The 21,589-nt window shown below is 36.2% G+C and overlaps 1 protein-coding gene across 2 annotated transcripts in view; it reads right to left on the bottom strand.

The window, feature by feature from the left end:
* Positions 1-3,052: 3,052 nt before the first annotated feature.
* The window catches only part of epha8 (eph receptor A8), a 101,969-nt gene continuing 83,432 nt past the window's right edge, over positions 3,053-21,589 (bottom strand). Inside the window, exons 8-21 of one of the 2 annotated variants that reach the window (XM_079598310.1) lie at positions 19,047-19,202; positions 17,850-18,305; positions 16,577-16,701; positions 15,624-15,786; positions 14,342-14,438; positions 12,476-12,543; positions 12,166-12,291; positions 10,421-10,606; positions 9,751-9,812; positions 9,417-9,626; positions 8,105-8,254; positions 6,872-7,062; positions 6,184-6,339; positions 3,053-4,525 (exon numbers count right to left, since the gene is read on the bottom strand). In XM_079598310.1, the coding sequence (XP_079454436.1) occupies positions 4,411-4,525; positions 6,184-6,339; positions 6,872-7,062; positions 8,105-8,254; positions 9,417-9,626; positions 9,751-9,812; positions 10,421-10,606; positions 12,166-12,291; positions 12,476-12,543; positions 14,342-14,438; positions 15,624-15,786; positions 16,577-16,701; positions 17,850-18,305; positions 19,047-19,202 (2,261 nt within the window). In that variant the 3' untranslated portion in view covers positions 3,053-4,410. Of the gene's footprint in view, positions 4,526-6,183; positions 6,340-6,871; positions 7,063-8,104; positions 8,255-9,416; positions 9,627-9,750; positions 9,813-10,420; positions 10,607-12,165; positions 12,292-12,475; positions 12,544-14,320; positions 14,439-15,623; positions 15,787-16,576; positions 16,702-17,849; positions 18,306-19,046; positions 19,203-21,589 lie in introns of both variants that reach the window. The other variant, XM_079598309.1, reaches the window with a different exon arrangement.

Raw genomic sequence — 21,589 nt, 5'->3', positions numbered from 1 at the left:
TGTGTGTGTGTGTGTGTGTGTGTGTGTGTGTGTGTGTGTGTGTGTGTGTGTGTGTGTGATTTATGATGACACAAACTTGTACAATGACATGTGTATTACACTGGTATTACAACTTAAACGTGGTTTATGAGGACATTTCATAATTCAAATAGCTTAAAAAGTTGTATTAAAAATGTAAAAAAGCAGAATGTTTCCTGTGATGTGTAGGTTAAGGATAGGGATGTGTTTGTGTGTGTGTGTGTGTGTTTGTGTGTGTGTGTGTGTGTGTGTAGGTGTGTGTGTGTGTGTGTGTGTGTGTGTGTGTGTGTGTGTGTGTGTGTGTGTGTGTGTGTGTGTGTGTGTGTGTGTGTGTGTGTGTGTGTGTGTGTGTGTGTGTGTGTGTGTGTGTGTGTGAGAGAGAGAGTGTGTGAGTGTGAGTGTGTGTGAGAGATCGGTAGGTTTAGGGATAGGGGCAGTGTAAGGGGATAATATACAGTTTGTACAGTATAAAAGCCATTACGCCTGGAATGTCCTCACAAGTACAGTATAGCAAAACAATGATGGGTATTACAATATTATACATTTATGTATATAAGTATATGTATATATAAGTGCTGTCAAATAAATTAATCGCAATTAATCCCATCTAACATAAAAGTGTGTAAATATACAGTACATGTGTGTGTGTGTGTGTGTGTGTGTCTGTATATACTATATATATACTGTATATATACTACACATACAGTAAACATATTTATATATTTTATTGAGTAATATATTTACAAACTTTTATGTTAGATGTATATATATATATATATATATATATAAGCATTCAAAATTCATATTTATTCAATACATAAATGTGATTTAAAACATGCATTTGAACAAAAATTCTTGATTTTGTCTCAACTAAAAATTTTATGTTATACTTTATATATATAATTGATTTTGTTTGTATGTCTCTACACACTAACATTGTAATACTTGTGCAATCTTTTATATCACAGCTGTAAAAATGTCTACCGTCTAGTCAAAACTGTGCATGCTCTCATTATGCTAGTGTGCATTATGTTGTGTGTGAGGGCACACACTGATGCACAGCTTGTTGCGTGACCTCCTGGCGTCCTATCTGACTGTGCTCACTCAACGAGAATGAGGAAGTGATGGAGGACAAGTTTCCTACATCGCCACAAACACTGAACTCTGTTATCTCCGACGGGACGAGGCTGTGGAACCATGGCTGTCTTTGGATCGAACTCGTCTCATCTGAGAGTTTTGTGGGACAGACTAAATATTTGACATTCGACTGTGGAAGAAAGTCACTTCAGCTGTCTGTGGGAAGTGCAAATCTGTTGACAATCTGCTTCTTTATAGTCAAACAGAAGCCCCAAATGTATTTGGACACTTAAAAAAATGCCTAAATCTCATGCGTTACATAAAATATCAAACATAACTAACTTAACTTCCTTCATCTTTTTTGTTCAATGATCAGAAAGCCTCCAAATATTATTATTTTTTTAGCAAAAGATCTGTTCATTTCTATTACAAGCTCTTTTTAGTTTTTTTGAGGTAACAGGTTTCAATAAGGTTTCATTTGTTAACATGAACTAACAATGAACAATACTTCTAGTCAAGTCACATTTATTTATAGTGCTTTATACAATAGAGATTGTTTCAGCTTTACAGAGATAACAGGAAAATAATGCAACAAAGTTTGTTTCCAGCTACAGTCCAGCTTAAGTTCAGTAATGTTTCATTTTTTTGTAAAAAAGTTATTAATTTAGTTCATATATGTATAGCCGCTCTGGAGAAAACCGTGATGTCATCGTCCAGCTCAGTTCAGTTCTCATATAATAGTGTCAATGCAGGAAAATCAATATTATTGATGAATATTAAATGAAATGTTAAATTTAATGTCCCCAACTAAGCAAGCCAAAAGCCAATGGCAACAAAGGTGAAAAAAAAGGCGGCAAATGCGACATTTATTCATCTTAGTTCATGTTGATTCAAATATTTAGTAAAACATTCAAATCAAAAGTAATTTTTGTTAAATATTTCTTTAAATTAATAGCACAAAGTTATTTTTATGCAATTAAATGACATTCAGACCACTGTGCATGCAAAAACTACATTTTCTGACTGCTTTTGGAGTTCTGATGATGTATATGTTGTGTGTGTACAGGTTGTGTGTGATCGTTCACCTGAAATTAATTCTGAATATAATAATCCGCTTCAAGGTGACATTTGCGCATGAATGCTTTCAACGCGTCATGCAGAGAACCATCCAATTGGACAAGTTATATTCTTGGCAAAGGGAAACACAGAAAAAACACTTGCTGATATTTAGTTTCCACCTAGATGACAACTTTCATAATGTGACAATGGAAGCTGACAGTCTCTTGATATATGCAGTGTAGTGATGAATCAGTTTTAAGACATTAAATTCGCAGCTTTACGTTAAAGTAATGAAGAAACCTCTCAGAGGAGAGCGCTAAAGCCCAGCGGACATTAAAAGCAATTGCTCTGCTGTCACTGAAGTGCTGTTGGCTTGTGGTTTACACCGGAGAGATACTCGGGCATGCCTGATAATGCATGATAATGTCTGGCAAATATCCGTGTGGGTGAATGTCACCAAAACTGTTGAAGAAGGGTCATATTTCACAAACATGAACAACAGAAAAAGTAGATATTTTGCATGAATACATTTTAATTAAATTAATGCCACGATGCATACTTACAAAAATATTTTGTTTGCAATGCAAAAATAAATTATTTTAATTGGCATTCTATTTGTTATGAATTAAAATTTTGCTGGAAAAAGGACGGATGGACAGAAAGACAGATGGATAGATAGAGAAAGAGACAGACAAGATAGATAGATACAGACAGAGAGATATATCGTGTAGAGGACAGACAGACAGACAGACAGATAGATAGACAGATAGATAGATAGATAGATAGATAGATAGATAGATAGATAGATAGATAGATAGATAGATAGATAGATAGATAGATAGATAGATAGATAGATTTATTGCGGATATTGCTCATTTCAAAGAATCAGAAAGAGACAGAGCGGAAAAAAACTTTATTTTATTAATATTTACATATATGTTTCATGGATAAGTATCTCCATTAATCTTTGTCTTACAAACAAATGCACAATTAGGTAATTTAATATTTAAAACTGAATAATTATAATTTAATAAATAAAATGATGAACATACAGATAATACCCTGTTTTCACAAATTAAATGAGGTCCAGTGTTTTTGTAAAGTCAACATGAAATGGCGTTCAAAACCCATGTTACTTCCGTGAAATAATGTCCAGCAAGGGGATTTACCGTATAGCGGGACCTGACAGGAACATGAAACGTGGCTGGAGGGGAACGTCCTTTAGCTGGTGAAAGATTTTTGATGAGAACTACGAAACATTTTCTTCCCTTTGGAATAACATGCACAGATTAATCATTCATAATAAGACCAGGAACATCTAGTAAAGTAAACAGGGTCAGTTATGATTTCATGTTGACTTTAAATGAATCAGTCCCACCATTACAAGATCCACACAATTATGTGCGACTCCCTTTCAGCTCATTATCCGGATCTGTTAGTTTCAATCAAACGAATGATGTAAAACAGCCGAACTCCGAGAATACTCGATTTTCCCAGGGTAAGAATAAATATTTTAAAACTGGCCTGAACTCTGAATCCACTTGTATGAGAAAGATAGAGATATTCAGACAGATTTCAAGCGGAATGTGAAGTTAAAAGTATTTCTGTTTTCCGCAGACCAACATTTACACATATTTATTCCTCCCATTTCCAGAGGGATCCGGCGCTGTTCTGCACGCAATAAATAACAGCAGGTTGAGTTTCAGAGTGTTTAATCAAACACATGACATACATAATTGCCTTTTTCCCTTTTTACGACCACAGAGACTAATTCAGCGTTTGTCCGTATCCTTGTGTGCTCCGCGGCTTTAGTCAGGAGCCGAACGTTTCCTCCTGAGGGTCTCGGCTTGTAGCTTAACTCTTATTCTCCCGCCGCAGCGCTCGAGGCACTCGTAGTTTCATCCATGCTGATGTGGTGCTGTGGTGGGTGTGGCAAAAATATGCATATTCATTTCCACCTGTTTAATATTCATTATTAGGTCCACTTTTCACATATTCATGACTCTGTTATTCATAAAATCTTTATCCATGTACAACGATATTTAAATTAGGTGTCATTTAAGGCAGTCCAAACATTTACAAAAGGAAGTAAAAGAGATAATTGCAGAATGTCCCGCTGAAGAAGAAAAACTCCATCCGTATCCCAGTAGAAGTCCACGTCAGGTTTTGCTAAGGAAGAGAGTCTTTTGAAGTTCATACACAAGACCCAAACACACATCAGATCAGCATGTACTTGCATTCTGATGAGGTCCGTGATTATATGTGCACTGACGGCACGCTCTGGTTCAGTACTTGGGCTCTCATCACCTGGACGCTGGTCATGATCTTCTTCTGATGGCCCATTAATGTGACTCCCAACCGATGCATGTCACTGGAAAAACAAATGTGATTAATTAAAAATTATGAGTAGTATTTAGCAGTTCTGATCAATCGTTTCCCTCATAATTAAGATCATTTTTTATTCATATAATGTCTTTTAAACATCCAAAACTCGCATTAAAACTCATCCCTTATTTATGTGATCTCAGACTAACTTGATGCTTGCCATTGCCTACACTGCTCAACTGCTACACACACTTTTATACAGCAACCTCTCCATTGCTGTAATTGACCCTTTTCAAGATTAGTTAATCATGGCAATTGTAACCATAAACATGATTAATCAGACAACTAATTGTGCAGCTCTAATTATGGGCTTTTTGTGTTCAAAGTTTCATTAAAAATATCTGAAACAAACACATGATTTGCAGCAAGCACGGTTGTAGTTGGTCGGGGAATTATTATTTTTTTTCACACATGAACCTTGAAGACCTTATGGCTGATTCCATGATCACATCTAATAAAAGTGACTAATAATATGATTTCCAGGAAGGTCATTGGGACCATTTTTGGGACTAGGAATTTGGTCCAAAATTGACCAACAGGAAGAGCACTGACTGACCCATTAGTAGTAAATGGAAATATGGAGAGAAATATGGACAAAATAGCCATAAATGACAACAGAACTACTTTCAATATATTCCAATTGAGTAGTAAATGGAAATATGGAGAAAAATATGGACAAAATAGCCATAAATGACAACGGAACTACTTTCAATGAATTCCCATTGAGTAGTAAATGGAAAAACGGAGAGAAATATGGACAAAATAACCATAAATGACAACAGAACTAATTTCAATAAATTACTAATCAGTGTTATTTTAGTATTATTTTATAGCAATTTCACTAAGTGCTTTTGCTATTGTGATTTTTTTTTAAAAAATTTACACTATTTCTTCAAAGCTTTCATTTATTTTTATTTCAATTTTAGTAATTTTAGTACTTCAATTTATACTTTTTTTTCAGTTAGTTGTCAAGGCAATATTTGTGATTGATTAATTTTTTTTTTTAAGTTTGTTTTTCATCTATTATTTATATTTAATCACATTTTTAGCTTTATCTCAATTAATGAAACGTATTTCGGTTTGCTTTGTTCCTCCCATAAAGGCGTTAGAAGACTTGGAATACAGGACAAAAGTCGGAAGAAACAAACTCATATGGGTTTGGTAAATTTGCATTTTTGGGTGATCTAAACTTTCAAACATCTGAAGCAAATCAATTGAAAAGCAGAGGTTTGAGAATGTGTCTCAAGTAAACGCATGGTATCCACTAAAATCCTGAAATCCACGATAAAGCTGGTCTTCACCAAGATTTTTTTTTTTATCGGGGATTGATTTGCTTCGATGTCTACAAATCCACTAAAAGTGGACCCATAGAAATAGCATTGACCGACCCATTGTATAGACAACGGACACATCTAAACTGCATCTAATGGTCATTGATCATCTCACTTGAGGAAATGACGATCAATCAAAGGCTTAAAGCCATGAGGACGCCTTCAATCTGTCCTCCATCTACCTCAGCGCTGAGATTCACACGGCCAGCTGGAACCCTGCGATGGCGAGGTGATGCATCTAAAAGCCTTCATTTCGGCATTAGCAATCTCAAGCACTCCATCGTGTTACGGAGCGAGAACTCAATCAACTCACTGTTGTTTCATGCTCATCACATGTCCTAGAGTCAGATACCCTCCTGCGGCAAAGTGGTTCTTATAACGGCCCATCTTAATGGTGTCCAGCCACTCGTCCACTGATCTGCAGCTGCTGAAATCAGGAATGCTTCTGTTCATCAAAGGACTGTTTAGTCTGAAATGAGAGCAGGGGGAATGAGGAGACGCGTACGAGATGTACCTTTGAAATGCGGCGAGCAGAAAATCAATATGAGTTAAAATGATAGAGAAGGTAGGAAAGAGGGTGGGGGGGTGGGGCTGTAGATCTGGCTGGTTTGGGTAGATTAATACAGGGATGAAATCCCTATTTCTTCCCATCAACGCTCCCTGCGCATCTGGATATGCACCGGCAACTTGACAGGACTTGCGCTCCGAGCTGTGCAATTTATACAAGTCCAATTGTGAAAGCAGAAGCGTTCTTTTTCGGTTCACGGCAGATCAATGTCAATATAGCACAGAGGTCTTTTATTTAACAGCGAACACATCTATTTGAGATGAGCTTATTGGAAAACGTACACTTAAAGCCGGCCAGTCGTATTCCCAGCCACTCAGATGAAACTTTCTCGTCAACTTTGCGAGACTTTTAATGCGGATCATATCTGACATCGACAAAGTGCATTCGTCAGGTAAATCCCCCCGAAGGCGACGTATCGATCGCCGGCGCTCACCTGCACAATGTGTCCAGTGACTTGAGGTTCTCGGGGTTCCGGATCAGCTTGTCCAGGACCGTGACGATCTGGCAGAATCTGGGCCTTTCGTTGCGGTCTTTCTGCCAGCAGTCCAGCATGAGGGTGTGGAGGGCCCCGGGGCAGCCCATGGGGGCCGGGAGCCGGTAACCCTCCTCTACGGACTTGATCACCTGCAGAAAAACAGACTCAATTCATATATGGGACATGGCACTGCATGGAGTATTCACTACACCAGAAATCATTCTGATATGCTGATTATATGTGTGTGTGTGTGTGTGTGTGTGTGTGTGTGTGTGTGTGTCACACCTGCAGTACACTGAATATGTCAATGATTTGTCTAATTGATCAAATGATATGGCTGATGTTTTGTTATGTTCGGAATGAAATATTAAACTATCATTGCATGCTGCATACTGAGTACACTAAATACTACCTACTTTTGAAAATAGTATGAGCAACATCCTTCATTGTGAAATGAGAAATAATTAACAAGCAGCTGTACGCTACATTGTTGTCACATTATCTCAATATGCACATTTAAAAAAAATACATATATATTTTTAATCCAATTTTATGTAAAAAAAAGAAAAGAAAATGTCTTAACTCTTGGGAATCTGATAAAATAATGAGTCAAAAAGTAGTAAACTACAGCTGATGTTACTTCTGATACATACATCACCCTGCTGTTCTCATACATCACACTGGAAACATGCTTTTAATTATTATTATTATTTTATTATATTTTACTAGTTTTTACATTTTTATTTGAAATACCAAAAAAATATGACAAAATGCTTATTAAGATTTTTTTTTTTTTTTGCAGTATATGCTACTATTCTGAACACAGCCAATATGAATATGAAGTGTAGTTTTTGGCAAGTCCCAATTTGAGCAATTGCACTATTTATACTACAACACATCACAGAATAGCACGAGTAGTGTGTTCACACTGAAAATTCCAAATAGAAAAAGTGAACTTTAAATTCCCGGATGATGCACTTAATTATAGAAAATTAATTATGACACTTAATTATGCACTCAACTGTCGCAGCTTTAATTACGTAGAGGAGGGGGAGGGGCTGTCAGGTCCCAATGATGAATTATAAACTTATGAAATTCATACACTACACGGTTGAGTACATAGTGTATAAGTACATAGTGTATAAGTGTATATTGTATAGTGCGTCATTGGGGACACAACTTTAGACCCACATCTCTGTTGGTCAAGTTCCAATATGGCCGTTCTCCATATGACATCACTTCCCACATCACCACTGCATAACTCCATACGTCACTGGAGGAGGAGAACTTCCGGTAGGCAATGGCCTCTGGTGCCGTCCAACGGATTGGGATCTTTCCTCCCTAAAATTCCAAACACATAAACAGAACAGAAATGTTAGTTTTTCCCCCAAAAGTATTTTTTTTAATCAAAAGTATGGAGACGGGAAGATTTTAAGTGCTTTTGAAAGAAGTCTCTTATGCTCATCAAGGCTGCATTTATTTGATTAAAAATACAGTAAAAACAGCAATATTGTGAAACATTATTACAATGTATTTTTATTCCATTTTAAAAGATAAAATCTATTCAAGTGATGTATTCTCCAGACTTCAAGGTTCTTTATTATTTGTCACATTCATATACACGTGATGCAATGTAGTGAAATGGTTTCCCCTACTGTAGTTTCTCAGCCTACAATGCAAACATACTAACAACAATAAGGTAAAGAGAAAAATAAATAAACCAATAATAGAAAACATGAATATAAATAAAATTAATATATGATCATATCTGTAAAACTGTGATTCAGTGTCACATGATCCTTCATAATAAAATATATACATTTTGATAAATTTTATATATATATATATATATATATAAACTGTGAATCTATCTATCTATCTATCTATCTATCTATCTATCTATCTGTCTGTCTATCTATCTATCTATCTGTCTGTCTGTCTGTCTGTCTATCTATCTGTCTGTCTGTCTGTCTGTCTGTCTATCTATCTATCTATCTTTCTGTCTGTCTGTCTATCTATCTATCTTTCTGTCTGTCTGTCTGTCTGTCTGTCTGTCTGTCTGTCTGTCTGTCTGTCTGTCTGTCTGTCTATCTATCTATCTATCTATCTATCTATCTATCTGTCTGTCTGTCTGTCTGTCTGTCTGTCTGTCTGTCTGTCTGTCTATCTATCTATCTATCTATCTATCTATCTATCTATCTATCTATCTATCTATCTATCTATCTATCTATCTATCTATCTATCTGTCTGTCTGTCTGTCTGTCTATCCTCATCACTACCACAAAGGGCGCTATAGCAGACATTAGTGCAAATAGACTGTTTGTCCCATTTTATTAAATTTTATGTTAAATTTTTTTTTTTAAATAAACAGTACCAGTATATATATTGGTTTATTTCATGACAAGTTAAATGGCACTAACATTTGAAGCTAACTCTATAGTATTGCGAACTATAGAACTGTAGTATAGTTCTGCAGGGTATGTTACTGGTGACGGACACTTACACTCGTGGTATAGGCCGCATCAGGGTCGTCCTCCAGCACGCGGGACAGACCGAAGTCTGAAATCTTGCACACCAGATTACTGTTGACCAGAACATTCCTGGCAGCCAAGTCCCGGTGGACGTACCCCAGATCAGACAAGTAAGTCATGCCAGCTGCTATGCCACGCAGAATCCCCACCAGCTGAATAATGGTGAACTGACCATCATGTCTCTGTTTCGAGGGAAGAAAAGCAAGAGAAATCTGTGAAGTTTAACTTCGGTTCACGGGGAGGTTCAGCGAGGCGAAGCAGAACTACAGTGAAATAACAAGAACAAACAGGAACATGTTAACACACCCTCAGGAAAGAGTCCAAGGAGCCGTTCTCCATGTACTCTGTGATGATCATCACCGGTTTGCCTTGGCAGAGAATGCAAAAACAAGGAGAAAAACAAGGGAAAGAACGAGAGAAAGATGTCAAGAGATTGGAGAGATGATGCAAAGTCTGGGTAAAGAAAAACAGAACAGTTTTTTTTTTACTTTTTACTCATATGGGTGAATTATTAACTTACACCGATATACATTCATCTGATCATTATTGCCAAATATACTGTGATCATTACCCCAATGTGAAGGCAGAGGGTCTTATATCAACCTTATATCAACCTTATATCAATCAATATATAATATAAAAAAAAAAAGATATATATATATATATATATAATTATTATTTTAATATTATAAAATTTTTTGCTATTCATTTAAATTGTATTATATTCAAATCAAACATACACACACACATATATATATATTTAGTTAAATATAATAAAAAAAATTATCATTTAGTAAAATAAATCTAATAATATAACAATTTGTATATAATTAATTAATTGCAATAGTGTATATGCGATATAAGGTAAACATTTTGTTTCATAAATGCTTTGGAATGATTTTGAACACAAAATAATGTATTTAAATAATGTTCCATTCGCACGTGCGTGACACTGATGGCCATTTCAAGCTCTTACTGCGGGTCACGACTCCCTCCAGGTGGATGACGTTAGGGTGATCGAACTGTGCCATGATGCTGGCCTCGCCGAGGAAATCCCTCCTCTGTTTCTCAGTGTAGCCGGCTTTAAGAGTCTTCAGAGCCACTGGGATATCACGTTTCCCGGGCAGCTTCATCCGCCCGTAACACACTTCCCCAAACTCTCCTGATGTGTGCCAGAAAAAAAGATTATTCAGTGGACAGTGTCCACGCATGTAAGACTTTCAACCTTAACAATGATATTCACATTTGTCATTAATACTACAATTATGTGTACATGTACAGTTGTGCTCATAAGATGTTTAGATAAGATAAAGATATTTTTTTAATAAGATAAAAAGATAATAAAAATAGCAAAAAACAACTTTTATTTAGGACTGTACTGATGAAGCGGCATAACATACTACACTAAATTAAATAACTCAATTTACATCAATTATCCTGTTTAAAAGATGTCAAAGCCTCACACAAAGATGTGTTTGCTGGTTCTTTGGTATCCAGCCTGATTCACACGCCTAAAAGTGTCTGCATTTCAATGTTTTCGAATATCAATATGCATTATATTCATGTCGCGTAACACTGGCAACATGAACTCAGTCTCTTAAGCACTCAAAAAATGCACATGTTCACAATTAAAGTGGCAGTTTATTGCAATTAAAATCAGCATTCGCCACGTTTAACTATGATTTATGCTGTGAATTTATGGAATTTTGATCAAAGTATTGTGCATACATGAGGCAAAGTTTAATCGCAATATTGCCCAAATCTCATTATAACTGCATTATCAGGGTGCATGTAAACATAGTCGATGACAGCTCGCACCCCTTTTGTGAAAGCTGTGATTGAGTCTTTTAGCAATTGAAGAGTCAAAGTTGGACCTCAACATCATATAGACACTGTGTTGAAAAGCTTAACCAAGCAAGAACAGCAGGAACACACCTTATTAAGCAAAATTAAGTGAACATGATAGATTCGGACATGATTGTTGGTGTTACAGGGCTTGAATTTCATTGTATTACTCATTCTGCGCAAAGTCGGCGCACATAAAGCTGCCTCTCAGTACTTAATTCTAAAAATAAAATATCTATATACACAAAAAAAAACACACACACGCATATATATATATATATATATATATATACATATATGTGACCCTGGATCACAAAACCAGTCACGAGTCGCACGGGTATATTTGTGGCAATAGCCAACAAAACATTGTATGAGTCAAAATTATGGATTTTTCTTTTATGCCAAAAATCATTAGGATATTAAGTAAAGACCATGTTGCATGAAGATATTTTGTAAATTTCCTACCGTAAATATATAAAACATTTATATTTGTGAGTGAATGCAGCACAGTCGGGAACATAAATGCACAACTTTAAAGGAGATTTTCTCAATGTTTCGATTTTTTTGCAGTTTCACTAGTTACAAATAGTTGTATCTCTGCCAAATATTGTCCTATCCTAACAAACCACACATCAATGGAAAGCTCATTTATTCAGCTTTCAGGTTATGTATAAATCTAAATTTCCAAAAATGTACCCATGTGACTGGTTTTGTGGTCCAGGGTCACATATATTAAACTATCAATTTTTTTCATCTTGATTTGTATGATATCATCTTTTTTGATTATTTATTTCATGTCGATGTTTTTCCAGGCAGTTCTCGTGTAGTCTCCCGATGCCCAGCTGTATTTCACACAATCGCCAAGGACAGCTATACCTGAACCGATGATTTTCTCTATTTTGATCCTGGACGCTTCAATTTCTCTGGCAAACTCATGGACAGCTTGGCAGGGGTCCTCATATGTGTGGGGATCAATATAAAATCGGGCTTCTGGAAATGATACTAGAATAAACAGAATTAGCATTTGGTCACATATTGCAGCATGAAAGCAATTTTCAGTCACAGCCACAATCTCTGAAGGGCCCAGACAGCAGCTACAGCAAGATATTGGACCAAAAAAGCAATAGTTTCCTGCCTAAAATTCATTAAAAGAGAAATCATCAGGGGAAAAGAGTGCGTCTCATACCGTGGCCATTTTGGTAGTGCATTTTCTCCTCGTCTGAGTCTTGGAAAGCTTTGCTGTATCCACAACGACTGTAACGCAATCCAGAAGGAGAAACAGAAATAGGTTTACTTTTTTCTAAAGGGTCTTGTGATGTACATCCCACATGTTAATAATATTCAAACGTAAAACTTTAAAAATGTAAAACTTAATTAACTTGATACTTAATTACCAAAAGAACTTCAAGACATTTTTTGCTTCACATGGGAATAACAAACGTCCTTTGACTTAATCCGCCGCAACAAATCAAACAAACTGAAAAAGTGTCCGTTCATTAAAGTGATAATACATTTATCAAATTCATTATTCATCCCAAACATGTGGATATCGTTGGCATCGGAAGGCGATAGGGAGCAGTGTTTTTCACATTCATTTTCTCCATAGGGATTTCCGAAAAAGTCATGATCCAAATCAACCAGCTCTGAGATGAATTAAACTGAATTTGATTCAAAGCCAAAAGTATTTGAAAAGCCCTTAAAAAATTAAAGAACGCAATCAAATCAGAAACAGCTGTAGAGCACAAAATAATCGATTATATGATTGTAAGTGTAAAAAAATATATACATTTGAACTTTATAGCAAAATATTCAAACACTACATAATTCACAAAGCTTCATAGGAGTTTCATGATATTTTGCAGCACTATTGTACCTTATTGCATTATTAAATCAATTTCTGTATGGAGAAAATGAATGGGATTTTATTTCGGTTGCCCTATATATGACTTAAGAATATTCACAGTGTTATTAGTCTAAAATCAATCAAATTCAATTTCCATTGTACAGGCCCGTTCACACCAAGGATGATAACTACATATAATCATAACAATAAAGATATTGTTCTAAAAAACATTCTTAATATAAAAAAATAGCAGATTCCACACCACAACTGACAGGCACAACTAATATTTTTGGACTCACTTTCAGAATGATGAACAATAAAAACATTGACGTCCAATCAGAATCCGTCCTGCTTAAAGAGCTTGATCATTTAAAGCGGCAGACGACAAAAAAGCGCTTAGATAAACGGAGAGATATCATTGGCTGGTGTGGACGCTAATATAGTTATCATTAGATATCTTTAAAGTTCTCGTTCTTGGTGTGAGCAGGCCTTAAGATGTGCATTTCAGGGTGTAAATGTACCCACATATATACAGTATAGTCCAGTGAAACTGTAGTCATTGAGGTGTTTGAGTGGGATTAGTTCAGGATGGGAAGCCGGCATGAATATTCTCTATAAATCAATTCCCCCAAAAATGAGAATTCTTCCTCATTTACTCTCATATCGTTCTAAACCTGTATGACTTATGAAGATGTGCAATAGCAAAATCAAAGATATTTCATGGAAAATCTAAACATCCACCCTATTGTTGGTGTGTTCACTGAGCAGATGTCTGATTTGTGAATGAATCAGTCTAATTTGTTCTACACTGTAAAAAAAAAAAGTTGGTTTAACTTAAAAAAAGCAAGTTATCTTGTTGCCTTAAAATTTTTAGTTTGTTGTAATTAAAAATTTGAGTTAATACAATGAAGAAGAATGGTTTAATAAACAGAAACTCATGTTATCTTCACACATTAGCTATCGAAGTTGATTTGACAAAAGATAAAACATTGTGATAACAAATCATGAAAATATTTTTTTACAGTGTATGAACACAGAACCGGTCTGAATAACTCAAAACTTCAGCTCGTTCAGTCAATGATTCAGTCACAGACAGACAGAAGAAAGTCATACAGGTTTGGAATGGACTAGATGAACTATCCCCTTTAACATATGTTACAGAGAAAAGCAGGGAAAATGAATGCAGACAATTCAAAGTACTCCTCTTGCCGTTTTCTGCAGATGACAACGGCCAGAAATGTCACCAGTCCCGTTACCGAAGCCAAGAGGATCCAGATAATCGCCATGTTGGTATTTCGCAGCGGAGCTGGTGAAGAAACACAGAAACCAAATATCAACTCGAACGCATCATTAAACACTCTGAATCATCACCAGGGGACGTGCGAACAGAAACGGCATGTGTGTGTACAATCCAAACAATACGCTTCACAAGATACAGCAGTGTAAGGTGTGTCATGAATATATAAACTGAAGATATAAAATATATTTATATTTTTGGTGCCTGTGAAGAACATGATCATTCAATGACAAATCGTTGGAGATATTTTGGACACTGATTTGAGAAATTTTGAAAATTTACCAAACATTCATTTTTAACATTTTGAGATTAATGAGAGATGCAAAGATGTTCTCTAAAATGTACAAAACACAATCCAAACACAAATTATTAAATTTTATTAAAACTTACTTTTCCTAATATGTTAATTAAGTACATTATATATAACATTTATTTAATTGTTTAAATGTATTTCATTTATTTAATCATAAATATTTACAAAACATATAAACATTATAACTATGTCCTTGCAGAAGGAAGAGATCAAATGTACCATTTTAATTGATTTTCTCTTTATTTTAGGAAACTTATGACATTATATTATTTAAAACACACCTCTTAACTCAATATTCCACATATATATATATATGTATATATATATATATATATATATATATATATATATATATATATATATATATATATATATATATATATATATATATATATATATATATAAACTAATACTTAATTAGTAAAATATATATAAACAAATATTAAACTAATAAAATTAAACACTCTAAAAAATGCTGGGTTGTTTTAACCCAAATTTGGGTCAAATATGGATGAACCCAACCGTCGGGTTAACAGTTTTAATTAAAAAATGAAACCCAACAGCTGGGTTTGTCCATATTTAACCAAAATTTGGGTTGAAACAACCCAGCATTTTTTAGAGAAGAACAAATAAGCATCACAATGTTCTTTTAAAAATATATCCCTTTCATGGCGGTGGCCCTTTGTGTTTTGTTCTCACTGACAGATATTAACATATACAATTAATTAACAAATTAATTAATCAAAGTCTTCTTTCCATATTTATGAGAAAAAAAAGACTCTGGTCCAGTCCAATTGTTTGGAAAAATAATGTCCCATCTGTCCTCAACAAGCCGCATGATTTGACTATGGTTCATGTCTGTAGCGCTATGTAACACTCACGTGCTTTCCCGGTCTGAATCTCCACTGACTGGCTGAACCGCCCACAGCCAGCCGACGTCCTGGCCCGAATCTGGAAGATGTAGCTCGTGCCGGGCTTCAGACCGGACACTTTAGCGCTGGTGTTGTGTGACTTTATTGTAGCATAACTTGTGTGTTCGCTGTCCTGTGGAAAAATCCCAGTCAGACAATGAGACGTTACGTTCAAATAAATCGTCTATTTAAGGTAATTTATATAATTACAATCCATAAAGACAACAGGACAATTCACACCAGGACCCAACAAAATCTTGTTTTGAGACCCAGGCTGGAGGATTGGACCGATTAAATTGAAGTGCTCACTAATCTGTTAGCATTCCCCGCTTCACCCCACTGCGTCCGTGAATTCAGTCCCCACCGAAGCAATTCGCTTTGTTAAAACGTCTTTGATGCTCCCCTGTCCCCTGAGGAGACCGCCGGCACCGTATATCCATCAAAAACCACTGCATGGTCTTTTGTTAAGCATCGTTCCCCAGGAGTCAACACACGGCCAGCGGATCGGCAAACAGGGATTGGACGTAAATCATATTTACATAGTGGCATTGTTGACTAGGCACTGTATACTAATTCTCCGTCACAGCTGATTTCTCTTTTGCGCCATTAGGCAGCAAAGCTCCCGGCTCATGCGACAATTAACTTCCCTCCAGTGTTTGGCAGCACTCGCTGTGTTTGCCTTCAATGTCACTTTAACTAATCTCGCCGAATCAGTCTGAGAGCGCTATTGGTTGGTAATTTCCTTTCAATTAGCCCGAGCTGCCAATAAAACCGAGTGGTTAAATTGAGATATTTGACTCCGGGCTGGTCTATAAAATGTGACCCGCCGCCATCAAGCCATTTAGTTGACAAGATCAGCTCAGTTAATGAATAAATATCACTCCTTTAGGACTTCAGTGTATTCACTCAGATGAAGAAATTACCTTTTCATAATATTTGATGTCATATTCTAGTATAACTCCATTGGGCTGAGCTGGTTCGTGCCAGAACAGAATGACACTGTTCTGACTGGCATTTTCTTGCCGGACGGCCATCACTTGAGACGGAGCTGTGAAAACAAGGACACGATGGTCCCTTTAGTAAAACAGCAGATTCACTTTACAACAATCGTTTTATAGATATGAGAAGCAATAAAATGTACAGTATTAGCACTGCTGGAAAATCCAGATAGTTCCAGCTTTAGACGGTTTAGTGTTCATTTATGTCTAGCTGGTTTAGGTGATTGATCAGCTAGTGAACTAGCTGGTTGGACATGGTAAGGGCTGGAAGACCACCATAACTAAAGCCGCGTCTCCACCGAAATTACCCGGAACAATTTGTCCCAGGAACTTTTTTCCCAGGAACTTTTTTTGCCCCAGATCAGTTTCTTTCTGCGTTTACACCACGGTCTAAAGTACCGGGAAGATTAAAACTGCGCGCATCTGCTCCACCTAGTCTGGACGAACAGTAAGCAGTTTTGAGCGCCACATTTATGATAAGTGTGGAGGAGATGCAAACTGTGCTGCAGTTGTTTGTGATGTATTGGTTTACTAATGAGGTAATTAACAAAACGGCAGAAAAGAGACGAGCACTGATACTAAAGCGTGTTCAGAAAGCTCGTAATGCTATAAAATCAGACGATGCGGACATTGACCGTGAGATGGCTGGGACGAACGCGCAGAAAATTTCCTGTTACACAAATACGCTTAATAAAGCCTGAACCTCGTCGTCGGTCCAGCTGTGTGTGTGTTTTTTTAAATTACATTCCATATTTGCAGACAGACAACTTTTAATGCATGAACGAAGCCACGAACCGCAATAAAGTTTTAAAAAAGCCGGTTAAAATAGAATGCTGCGTGGAGTCATCCAATCAAAATGCGGCGTGAACACAACCAATCAGCATGTTCAGCGCACAAGTCCCGCCTCCGAAAGTTCCTGAACTTTGAAAAAGTACCACCTCGCCAGCAGGGACTTTCGGAGGGGGAAAAATTTACCCGGAACTTCATTTAGACCCTGATTCCTGCGGTGTAAACACACCGAGTACCACCCCAAAGTTCCTCCTGGGGAAAGTTCCCGCGGTGGAAACGCGGCTTAAGCTACCGGTATTTAAAACTACAAAAGAGATCAACCTGGTTACGGGTGTCTTAGTCATCTTATTGTTTTAAGTGTTACCTGAATAATGAATGCAATCATTACAAACATTAATGTGTCTCCTACCTGCCTGGTTTGTGGTGATATTGACCATCACAGACTGTGGCAGTTCGCTGCTCAGGTGTGTGACTCCATTTAGCGCGACAATACGGAAGGTGTAGTTAGCGTGAGCGGCGAGATTCAGCACCGTCACCCATGGCTCTGTAAGTCCCGTCTGCTGTGGGATAAAGCGCACCGTGGTCGCTCCACTCCGGGCCACCATGACCCCATTCAAGAGCCCTCCTCCCCCAACCGTCCCACCGACAGCTCCGCCGGTGTCTGCAACGCCCCCATTGACACTCCCCACCCCGGTACTTCCCACCCGACAGTCCTCGCACTGCGCCCCGACTTTGTCACACCTCTGGCAAAGCACATCATAGATGACATCACTGCGGCCCCCTGCGTCCAGGGGCGAACCCCACTCTAGATTGACCGAGGTGCCGTTCACAGATGAGATGATGTTTACTGGAGCAGACGGAGGTCCTGCGGGGAGGGGGAGGGGGGAGGTAGACACTTCTTAATTATAGGTTAATTAGTGAGGTTCAGGGAATTGGTGGTTATCAGGCTAGCCGATCAAAAGAGAATGATTGAATTTGCACTTCAGTAACCACACGACCCCGGTTCAACAAGTAATCTTGTCTTACGGTTTTTACACTCATTAAAAGTTTAGAACAAGTTACAATTTTGTTCCCAAAAAAGTATTTGGAGACTTAAATTAATACTAGTAATTAAATTAGATTCATCTAAAAAATAATGATGATGATAATCATCATCATCATAATTAATATATCATTAAATTAGAACTAAATTTGTTTTAAAGAAAGATAAAGATACTTTTCAAGCAAAACATATGACAGAAATATTTAGTTTTACGATTAAATAGAATAAAATAACAGAATTAATTAATGATATAAGATTTATTTATTATTTATTTGATTAAGCTTGCTAATCAAGCTGATCAAATTATTTATACCGGTATATTAAAAAATATTTAGACAATACAAATATTTATAAATTATCAAATAAAATAAAATGAGGAGAAAAGACATCATACATCCACTAAAAATGACCAAAACATCAGCTGATTATAAGTAACCGACTTCAACAATTATGAAGTTAGTGAAGAGAAAAGATCCTGTGTCTTCAAATACTTTTCTGGTCCATTATATCTAAAAAATGAATTCCAATTTCTTGGTTTGATGATATGTAAACATGAAGACTCACTTGTACAGGGAAAAGCCGGCGGATCCGTAAGGGAGCGATAGAAGTTGGCATCACACGGGCAGGACAGAGCCGCTCGTGTCTCGGAGTGACTGTGGAGAGGACATTTCCCACATTGCTGATCTCCCGCCACTGGCTTGTAGAAACCCACCTCACATGCTAACAGGAAATACAAAAACAACACAATCCACAAGCTTAGATGTACATAAAACAGTTTAAAGGTCCCATAACTTTCTGAAGTTTTATTTTAGGTTTTGATGTCCTTAAGAATATATATTTGCGGTATAAGTCCCAAAAACCATCTCAATATGGTAAACCATTTACCATCTCAATATATTTTAACAGGTACTTTCTCAGGAGCTCTGCCAAGAACAGGTCGATTTGGCCTGTCTACTTAATATTCATTCATTCTCTCTTTTGATTGGCCTGTTGTTTTCTGAGTGACCCACCATTGGTGGGGGTGGTGACTGAAGGCGGTGACTGAATAGTTCTAACATCTCATTTATATGGAAGTTTCTATGTTTTTTTTCTTTTCTTTTTTTCTTCTTCTTATGTTTCAAACAATCAACAGACATAAAGAACAGAACAGAATGAATTTCTACAGGAATGAAAGTATATAAAATATACGTAAAGCTTCACAAAAAAATTAATTATAAAAAAATATATAACATATACAGAGGAAACATTATGCATCAGTGGTATTACCAAAAAAAAAACATATTATAATATTTCAAGAATCTGTCACTTTTTTTAATTTTTACTCAACCTTAGTGATTTGAGAAATGTATAAATTTAAATTAAGAAATGTGGAAATGTAGGCTGCGATTTAGAGAATTTTTGCTTGTGAATAAAAAAATTCCCAAACAAAATAAAAAAAATTAACAATATAATTAATTGAAGAATTAGCTGGAAGTTTCTATGGTAGTTTCATTGCCTCTAGACCTCTGTTATCATGAAAAAAAGCCAGGAAATTTAATTTTGGACAATATGGGACCTTTAAAAGTCATGAAATCAAAATTAACTATTGAGTTTCTTAATACATGTTCATTGTCTTATATGTGCAAAGATTCATTAGTCTATTTTCCAAACAACACAATTCCCTGTGTATAAAATAAAGTCTTATGGTTTCTCATTGGATATCCTGTTTTACTCAGAGACACATGAATAAAATGGGTTGCAAATGGCATTTTTGCTGTGAACAAGAAGTGTGAAACTGTCACTCTCAAGTGTGTGTAGCGGTTCAGAGTTTGCAAAAAGAAATGTTCAAGTAAGGACAACAAGTACACGGGTGAGCAATCTGAGCTTTAGGGGGGGAAAAAAGAATTGAGAATTAACATAGAGCGATAGCAAGATCTTTATCTCCACCGACAGAAACCCCAGGGAGTCCAAAAAGTATTCCTTCTTGCAGTATTTATCCTTGTCTGTTTTCTCTTTTGGTTTGATCCGATTAATCCTTCCCTCCCTTGATGTTTTTTTGAAAAGCTCCTGAGTTGAAAAGCAGGTCACGATAAACATACGCTCATCGAGTATACGGTGACGTCTATGCTTTGAAGATTTTGACAGACTACCCCTGGCAACACAATCAGAAGCGCGCATTCAACATACACACCGACAGATATCAGTTCATCGTGATGAACTTTGGTGACCTTTTCTGTTTGGGCAGATATCTCACTTTTAAGACTCTTTCTACTTAGTGAGTCTCTTTTCAAAGCTGATAAGAGTAAAAGAAGAAGAAGAAGAAGAAGAAGAAGAAAAAAGCAAGAAGGGTGAGGAGAGAGAGACTCCAGTGCTCTTTATCCAGGGGTGTTTACACACACTACATTAGGGCTGCGGTGTTCTTCTGTTTTTTTGCACACTGTTTGGTTTGTCAGCACCTGTCAGAGCGCAGCTCTCGTTGCAGCCACATTTGCATTACAATGAATTTTAATGAATATCTACAGCCATTGTTTGCCGACCTTGATTTTTACTCTGAGTGTAGATAGTTAAATAAATATGGTTGAAAAGAATATCGACCGAGGGGTTTTTCATGACCAGACTGTGCTGTTGTAATTCAACAGGGTGATTCAAGCATCGGCACAAATGAAATGTTTTTATTTACCATAGTGTAACCACAGACACTCAAACTCATTTATCATCAATGTGCGTCTTTCATGGTAACTGTTGCAAACCATGTTGGAGTAATTCCACATTTCAGAAATATGTATAATATAATATGTACAGATAGATATGTATAATATAATATAATATAACTAATAGTTGGAGTGCTTTATCTTTTAAAAAGATATTTTAAAATAAGTGCAAAATATAATTAATGAAAATATAATATAATATAATATAATATAATATAATATAATATAATATAATATAATATAATAGAAAACATGTTACCGGTAATAGTTGGAGTGCATTGAAAATTGACCTCCATAAATTTATATTTCTGGATAAAACACTAAGTAATAAAACGTTATCTTATTATTAAAAAATAAATAATAAAATAATATATTATCTTGATTATTTTTTAATAATAACAATATATATTTTAAAAT

Source organism: Phoxinus phoxinus (assembly GCF_949152265.1).
Source record: "Phoxinus phoxinus genome assembly, chromosome: 22".
In the NCBI taxonomy this organism is placed as follows: Eukaryota; Metazoa; Chordata; class Actinopteri; order Cypriniformes; family Leuciscidae; genus Phoxinus; species Phoxinus phoxinus.
The sequence above is the reverse complement of the archived record's forward strand: the minus strand, read 5'-3'. Positions and strand labels throughout refer to the sequence as shown.